The sequence below is a fragment of the Bemisia tabaci genome, chromosome 4 (assembly GCF_918797505.1).
Source record: "Bemisia tabaci chromosome 4, PGI_BMITA_v3".
NCBI lineage: Eukaryota > Metazoa > Arthropoda > Insecta > Hemiptera > Aleyrodidae > Bemisia > Bemisia tabaci.
This window is the reverse complement of record NC_092796.1, coordinates 21823000-21831973: the sequence shown is the minus strand read 5'-3', so window position 1 is coordinate 21831973 and position 8974 is coordinate 21823000. Positions and strand designations below refer to the sequence as shown.

At 38.7% G+C, this 8974-nt stretch overlaps 1 protein-coding gene across 1 annotated transcript; it reads left to right on the top strand.

Moving 5' to 3' along the window:
- The first annotated feature begins 1456 nt into the window (after window positions 1–1456).
- Window positions 1457–8667, top strand: LOC109037087 (UDP-glycosyltransferase UGT4). The gene is made up of 6 exons (XM_072299509.1): window positions 1457–1591; window positions 1877–2207; window positions 3096–3353; window positions 5979–6316; window positions 7345–7573; window positions 8438–8667. Exons 2-6 carry the CDS (start codon window positions 1949–1951, stop codon window positions 8659–8661), a joined length of 1308 nt encoding a protein of 435 aa, XP_072155610.1. The 5' UTR covers window positions 1457–1591; window positions 1877–1948; the 3' UTR covers window positions 8662–8667.
- The last annotated feature ends 307 nt before the right edge of the window (window positions 8668–8974 follow it).

The window sequence follows — 8974 nt, the reverse complement described above, 5'->3', positions numbered from 1 at the left end:
TATGGAGCGATCCTATTGGTTGAAATGGGTGATTCCTATGGACTAAAGGAGAAAATGACGGACTATCGGTTCCCTCGGGTTGCCGTTGGTTAGTCTATCATCTACCTCCTTTGTCCATTGGAACCATCCGCTTCCAACAAAAGGATCCCTCCATATCCCTTCTTCATTCTTTATCTATAGCTTTGTCTATAAATTTTAATAATCGGCCCGCTGTTCTTGACATTGTAGCTCATCGCTTTACATGGCTAGGAGTTTCTCTACTTCAACATTGAGACCTCAAATTAGACATTTTGATTTTGCGCAGGTGGCTTTCTTTACCAGAATTGGATTACATTTTGCAATAAGGAACCACTATTTCTGGCCCATTTTAGAAACAACATACATACCATTGGTTTTCCTATGCAGATATGTGCTTTTATGGGAGAGCCAGCAATAGTGGTTCCTTATTGCAAAATGTAATCCAATTGTACCTACTCTATGTATTGTATTACAATGATTCCGATGTGTAAAATTTTTGAAATTCTTTAATGTACATAAGACTACTGGCGTCTTCTTTTCCGCTGTCGCAGCGATATGAAACGCTAGCAAAATATAAAGACATATTCCTTTTATTATAATTTTATATAAACTTCAGAAGTATTCAAAACTTTATGAAAAGTAAAGTGATGAAAAACATTTGATTTGGTGGAATTTTTTCCTTTCAGAGAGTAAAAAATCCGGGTTTAAATGTGGCACCGCCGACTCATTCAGCCGCAGAGAGCGCGCGCTGATCAAAAAAGTGGTTACCTAGGGCGACGCGACGCTTTTCCAGCATTGTAAAACCAGGGGGGCTAGGGGAGGTGAAGGGGGGGTACGGTAGAGCAGGAGGCCGGGGGGGGGGGGGAAGACTTGCAGCATCTGATTGATGTCTAAGTCAACGGTGACCAGGTTAGCTCCCTCGCCCCTTTCATCCTGCGTTACGGTCCGGAGATAAAAAATTGAATATTTCTATGAATTTCAAATTAGATTAAGACGAACACGGCCTTCATTTGAGAACATACATTTTGTTTCATCCGCGTGTTCTCAAAGTCGGATAATTAAGCACTCCTGCCGCGTTAGCCCGAAGAGCGCGTTTCTCTAATTCCTCCTTTGATATAACCAACGTTTTTTGCCTTAGCTGCCGCTTTACACTAAGCATGGAGGAGACAGTGGGAATTTCTTTGTGGAATCAATAATAAATGTGTTCTTGATATTCGCCAGACAAAGAATTAGATAATTTGGAGAACATTAAAACTGCCAGAAGTTTATCTTATCTTCTTCCACTCTTGGTTCGCCACTTCTTGAATACAACTCTAAAATTGCAGTTTTTGTACACTTGCAATTATGAGAGGATACGAGAATACGTTACCTAATCACTCAAATAACTGTCGATACTTAATATTGCTAATAAAATTATCTGAGTTCAACAGGCTCTGAGCACGTTACAATCAGTCAACTTTTAGTGGTTCTCTATCCCTTTGTCGGGAGTGGATGTTGTCATTATACGTTCGCCACTCTTTCTTTGTATTTTTTGTGTTGTATATTGTTTTTTATTTTAAAATTTTCTCGCTAGGCAAGTAATTAAATCAGCAATTTTAATAATCAAAGGGTTTTTTTAAGTTTCCAGTGTTCTGTACATAACCTGTTAAATCAAAAGAGAGAATCGTCATTTTGTGCAATATTATGGTACCAAATTATCCTATCCGTATTTCTTATGAAAACTGAAAGAACTATTCACACCAGGTTTCATCTACTTTTCTATCTGTCTTAAATATTTCTCTCTCTAACCCCTCCCCCCCCCCAAACTGTCCTCATTCTTACCCGCACATAATACATGGAGTTCGTATTTTTGTTTCAGCTTTGCTGTGGTGTGCGCGGTGTGTGTTTACGTTTACACACAGGACTCTCTTACTCTTGATCATACTGCAACATGAAACCCGTACCAAACTTGAAATGTGCTTGGATGTTAACGTTTCTGTCATTCACACTGTTACGAAAATTTGAATGTTATAAGATCCTATTTGCTTTGCCAATGCCCAACAAGAGCCATTTCACCACGAACAGGGTCCTTGCAGAGGAACTTGTTCGTAGAGGACACGACGTGACCGTGGTTACAGCATTTCCTCAAAATGGAACAAATTACCGGGAAATTATGATCGACATGAAAGTATTCGAGGCTGTGTTCGCTGGTAGGTATATTATTCCTAAACTTACATCTTTACGGGTATATGACCTCATTGATTTTAGTACTGATGCTTACTGCATATTCCTAGTAGATTTTTGAGGAGGGAGCAGGGGCTGACTGGCATCGACAAAGTTAAAAGGTGATCATGATGTGGTGGCCCCTCTGAGGGAGTGCTAGGAGATTTCCCGCAAATGGAGGGGTCACCCGAAAATTTTCAAAAATTAGGTACCCCTAGAACTCAATTTAAGTTGCTCCCATAATAAAGTATCAATACAATTTTTATCCTATTACTTTTAGGGTTCCAAGGGGAAGAAATTTCGTTATCATCCTTGGATTAGCTTCTTATAAAAGGAAGAAGTTTTAATTTTCCTGTCAAACGCAGTCAAAATGAGTTACAGAAAGTAGCGCACGAATTTCTTTCAGAACTAAATACGGAAATCAACAATAATAATTCGAGAAAAGGTGAAAAAGAATAAAAAAATAAAAATTTTAGGGAGTGGCTACCCCCTTTCTCTCCTTACTTTGGCTACCAATGTTTGAATGTTAGCTTTGAAAGTCCTCGGGGCCTAGCACCCCGCGCATATACCGCTACATTTTCTTCATTTTGAGACTGTAGGGCCCCACTCCCCCTGTTTCGAGACTTAGGGTACCAACTGAGGCTGAGGGCTAAGGCCAATTATAGCGACTGAGGGGTTTTGGGAGAATAAGGGACTTCGGCGGTTCGGTGCTGCACAGCGCCAGAGAGCGCTGTGAAATGGAACTTTAATGTCTGAGCATGGTGATGCTGAAAAAACTATGAAGAAAAAATATCGCCGAAAAGTATGCTTCCGTTCAGCTCTTTTTCCTTCATTTTCGAGCTGAGTTTCTCCATCTGATACTTGTAATGTTTCAGGAAATCGTGAATTATATAAAAAATATGCAAAATTGAATCCGTTCGAGTCACTTATTCATAGATGGAATGTAATACCAAGAACTTTGGATGTAGCGCTGTCAACGGATGCGATGCAATCTATTATTCACTCTACAGATCAGTATGACGTCATAATGACTGATTTGAGTTTCTACCAGTCTTGTATCGTTGCTCTCGGTCACAAATTCAATGCACCGGTGATAAATATTAGTCCAACCGCACCATCCAGCTATGCCGCAAGTACGTGATCCACTATTACAATTATTTAGTCTGCACAAACATAGAAAAGTGAAACTATAAGTTTTCCCTTACATATTTCCTTACTGCTTGATGCACTTTATTGAATGAGGTGCCTGCTTGAATTTAATACGTGGTGTTACTTATTTGCAAGAAAAAAATGAAACGACCTCATTACCAAAGGTTATTTCAAAATTAGAATGTACCATCAAGGGGTTTGATTGCTGAATTTCCACGATTGATTTTTTAAGGGTTGAATCAAAATGAGTACATGACTAATTTGCGATCCCTGGCCTCGGGAAGTGGTCGGTAATCCAAATAAGAGTCTAGACCTCCCACGATCCAAAATTTTCGCCAGTAAACGGCCAATGAGCTAATTTTGGCATTTCATAACTCTAGATCTCCCCATTTTTTAGTAGAATTTTGACTTGAGGCTCGCACCCCTCTAATAGGAATTCCTTAGTTAGGTACGTTACGTGACGAAACGTAAAAAGCCCAATTCCACTTTCTAGGGTTACGGTCCTGCCGTTCAGAGGGTCTTGCCTTTTACCTTTCTACCTATAATTTCTAAACTTGTATACGTTTTTGGATGAAGTCCAAGGAATGAATTAGAGATTGATCATTATTATACATTATTATCGCTCCGAGAAACGTTATATTGAAGTCAATTTGCTCCAATTTCAGAAATATTCGCGCGGGCTTGACCGTCAACCATTTTTTATTCATTTTATTCGTTTTTTATGATTAGGATTTTCTCAAAACGCTGAAGTCCGATCTCAATTAAAAGTACATAACATCTATACATACAATGATGAATTTTTGGCCGGTAATCCAGGACTGCGCAAAAGGTCTAAGAAAATATATGAGGATTGCGCGAAAAAGGCACAAGGATTGCGCAAATAGAAACCTTACATCTACTACTGGAACGCGCGAATTTAAAATGAAGTTAATTTAAGGTAGAAGTTTGGCAAAACAGGAAATAGTTTGAAAATATACGCAGTTTTATGTCAACGTTAGTTTAGGTTAGTTTGTTGACAAGTCATCGATGTCTTACCTTCTGATGATAAATGAGGTGAAAAGATTGAATAATGGTCGTGGGTATAAAGAACGTTCCTAACATTTCTCGGAAAAAATATTCAATCGAAACGAGGCAACGTTGGTATGCTCATACGGCGACGAAACACAACCTAGGCCTTTAAGCTCCATTATTCGATGCGCGAGTACGCGAGTTCGAATAATCGCGCCAAACACATTGCGGCCGGCGTTAAACGTATAGCGCCTGCAAGACTTTAAGAATACTTCGCGCATTGCACCAAATAGTACGGTCGGCGTATGTACAAGACTGCGGCGTTCAGTCGGCGTTGCATTAGCGCCTACACGACTGGATGAATACTTCTCGCATTGCGCCAAACACAGTTAGCTCAGTTAGCGCGAAACACATAGCGGCGCCTACAAGACTGTAAGAATGCTGTTGGACTGCGTGTCATCATTCTTGACTTTCTGCTCCAGTTTTTACCATAACTAAAGAAAAAATATGTATCCTCATTGTACCGATTCAGAAATTTGGATGATATTTAATTTTTTTTTGTTACATTAAAAGAAAATAGAACGAACGAAAGTATCGCGTCGAAATTTTCGATTCTTTTAGGCGAAATCATTTTGGTAAATTAGCGTAAACTTTTCAGGAAAACTGTGTGTAGCTTTTTAAAAACATTTATTGAAAATAAAACGTAAAATTGGTGCATAACGTTGCATTCAGGTATAAATATACGTTTTCTTTCACGTGCACGCATCGGGTTTTGAATCCATTCATCTCTTAAAAAACTTAAAAATGGTTGTTCTACGAGTTTTCACGTACAGTTTTTTCAGTGGTTGGCGGCCGCGTAGCGGCCACAGGCCCCTAGTTCAGTTTTTAAATGTCTATGAGAGCTCTCTGGGCCATTCGTGCTGCGAGGGCCATCCATCGAAGAGAGACATGCCCGTAAGTGAGGAGGAAATAAACAGTCTTCTGCGATGTAGTTATAGACGCTATTAGTGCCACGTCACAGTCGGTATCGATTGTATCGAACTGGATCCAAACAATCAAACATAACCTCATCTTGACACCTCCCTCCCAGAATTTCACTGTCAAAAGCCGAGAAACTGGAGTGGCATAGGAGTGGCCTAAATCATGGTGGCCCTCGTGGGTATTTTCACCTTTCTGAAACTGCTTTATCCCGTCAACTTAACAATGCGGGAACGTTCCGCGATTAAAAGAGCTGTCTCTAACACAACTCTTTTCTCAAACTGGGCGAATTATCTCTGAAATTCTTTAGTTTCATATTGAATAGTAAGGTTATGTTTGATTGTTTGGATCCAGTTCGATACAATCGATACCGACTGTGACGTGGCACTAATAGAGTCTATCCACCACAAACTACCAAGGTTGCCAGGTTAACGCTTTCTCGTTCAATATTGAACGTGTGAGTTTTACCAGCAAAATTCGCGCAATCCTAAGAATCTCCAAAAAGGAAGAAAAGGGGGCATTTGCGCAATCCTATCGCATCCTTTTTGGCATCTATGTTAATCAATTAAAAATAAAGTAACATGAGTTTCTGATATTTGATGGGATACTTCTACAATTTATAGGCGTATCTGGAAACCCTATTCCGTTTTCCGTCGTGCCAAGCAAATGGGCTGCCCTTCCGGGTGGGATGAAATTCTTTGATCGGGTCTTCAACACTCTCATCAGCTCCTGGGATTTACTCGGCGAATTTTTTTACGTGCAGCCAAAACAAGAAATTTTGATGAGAAAGCACTTCACTTATGCCGGCTCCGAGGATTTACCACCGCTTCGTGAAATGCTCCAAAACGTATCGATCACGCTCGTAAACTCGCATTTCTCACTCGGTATCCCTCGATCCTACGCCCCGAATATGGTAGAAGTCGGTGGATTCCACATTCAACCGAAAAAAAGGCTGGCAGACGTTAGTATCGGATTATTTCCTCATTTTTTTCTCGCAGAAATCATCCCATGGTAAAAAAATAAAACAAAATTGCTGTTAGCCGTGCACTTGAATAATTATTCTGGATGGTCCAGGATTAAATATAGTTTTCTGCCGTACTAAGCAAGAACGCTGTAAATATCCATCACGATTTTCCCGCGTTTTTTGGAACTTAACACTTTATAAAATAAAAACCGTTTTACCGGTGCAACTCAAATTTTTAGGTTGAGTTCTCTATAGCATTTGAGAGAGAATTCCATAAAAACATTCTCCCAAAGTACACAGGTTTTTTTTCTATGATACATTGTTTCCAAAAAATTTAAAATGACGTTTACGGCGTTTTTGCGTAGCACGGCAGTTTTAGGGGTCACATTAAATGATAATTTGTGGCATCAGATAATCCCAAAAATACTGCCCTCAGTAAGCATTATAAGTGATCCAATTCTGGTTTTTAATTGGTCAGAGACATAATGCTGATGACAATCCAGAAACTTTAAAATTCTCACGGTTAACGTGTAATAATAATATTAACGGAGAAAAACTTATCCACCTAGCAACTGCCAAAAATAACATTTTACAATTTTTGCGAAGACGTTACTGCAATGCCAATTTTGGCAGTAACGTGGTGACCGCCACCACTTTTTCCCAAGCAGGCGTTAGACATTTGTAGTCTTGCTGCCGCCGACATTATTCTGAAAGTTTCAGCTTCCCTGATTATTGGAAAATATTTCAGATGCTTTAATGATGTCTTTGACGATTACTGTTGCCCTCAACGATCATTTTTGCCTTGAACGACCACTGTTACCGTAACAACCGTTGTTTCCCTTGAAGATCAACGTCACCCTTAACACACACTTATGAGAGCAGAATATAACAGCGAGCTCGTAATAATCTATTATTTTTTTAGAGAAGTCAAAAAAAAATAAATAAATAAATAAAAATGAAGTATATAATGTGACCGATGCATGCGAAGTTTTTGCAATTGGATACAAAAATTGTTCTGCTTCCAGAATTTGGAAAGATTCATGAGCAAGGCTAAAAATGGAGTGGCTTACGTAAGTTTTGGCACACTAGTGCAACCGCATCATCTGAGCAGCGAGAAATTATTACTAATTATCTCAGCACTACGGAGATTAAAATTACACGTTATTCTGAAGTGTGACTATCTCTCAGATGCTGATCTTCAAAATGCTGAGGGTGTATTACTTTTACACTGGGCTCCTCAACAAGAAATTTTAGGTAAGAATCTTTTGAAATTCTCAATGAAATACGCGCTATACGCGCCGAAAGATTGGGGATTTTTGATTAATGCGCAGCAATGAAATTCCATTTAGGTGCATCAAACATAATTGAACGGATTTAAGCGGGATCAGTCCAACTAAATCAGATGCTGCCTTTCCCTGGTATTTTATTTTTTTAACAGAAAAATAAGCAACACCAAAACTTGAATGTTGGCACGTAGGTATATTCTTCATAATTTACAGAATAAATATACAAAAAGTTGCTTCTGGACGTGGGGAATTATAAAAAGTGTTCTATCGATCTCCGTTTGCGATGTCATCGTAGATTTCCTGTCGTTTTTTTCTGTTGAAAAGCAGTCAACTTAATTTATTGAATATTGCTTTGATTTTTTTTTCTCTATTAGCATCATAACTCTCACATTTCTTCGAGAAAAAAAAATAGGAGCAGAGATTTTAAAGCCCCGCGATGGAGATATGTGGTTTTGCACTTAAGGTATCCACTTGTAATACGAACTAAACAAATTTGTGTTTGAAGGAGTGAATTTTAGACTTTTTTGACGCACCCATCGTGATTATCAGGTGATTTCACCGCTGAAAATCCTTTCATTAATCTGCCTCTCTCGTATGAACCATAGTTATTGGAAATTAATGGGTCGATATTTTACATGACACCATGAATGAAGTCAGTTACCATGAGTTATTTCGAGCCTCGTTGGTTTTGGACAGCCTTGGAGAGGCTTTGTTGCTTTAAAGCATCACGCATTTTTTACAATACTATGCTATATACTTACTTGTGTGTTTTCCATTTTAATTAATTGGTTTCTCATTAATTTTTTTGTATCGGTCCGTGGGATAAGTACAGCACATCCAAATTGTGTCTTATTCGTGACGCATGGGGGTTACAACAGTTTGATCGAGGTGACATGGGCCGGTGTTCCAGTTCTCTGTATTCCTATCTTCTCTGATCAATTTCACAATGCTCAAATTTTTGAGGAGAGTGGCGTTGGAAAGTTATTATACCAGGACCAGCTCACTGAAGTCATTTTAGCTGAGACTGTTGACTCAATAATTCATGATTCTAAGTAAGTTACTTCATACAAAATATAAATTGGAGATTAGGGTTAGAGAATAAAACAAGTTGACACTATAGCTGAGAACGAATTTATACATGAAAACGAAATCTGAATTGAAAATATTGATATGACCAGAGGGTAATACCATGCACTGGAAAAAAACAAAAACACACTGGATCCAGAGTCTAGACTCTTAAAAACATCGACAAGAAAAAGTACTCTTGATTCAATCAGAATCTAGCTTAAATCAAGAACCAAGCCTCTTAATTTAAGCGGATTTCGTTTTGATTCAAGCAAAAATCCTGCTTTAAAGAATTAAAAGTCTT

Bases quoted from the DNA above. Each gene is read 5' to 3' on its own strand.
- LOC109037087 (XM_072299509.1), top strand. From the start codon at position 1,949: ATGAAACCCGTACCAAACTTGAAATGTGCTTGGATGTTAACGTTTCTG. The intron at 2,208-3,095 runs GTAGGTATATTA...GTAATGTTTCAG, and splicing joins ATTCGAGGCTGTGTTCGCTG to GAAATCGTGAATTATATAAA. The intron at 7,574-8,437 runs GTAAGAATCTTT...GGATAAGTACAG, and splicing joins TCCTCAACAAGAAATTTTAG to CACATCCAAATTGTGTCTTA.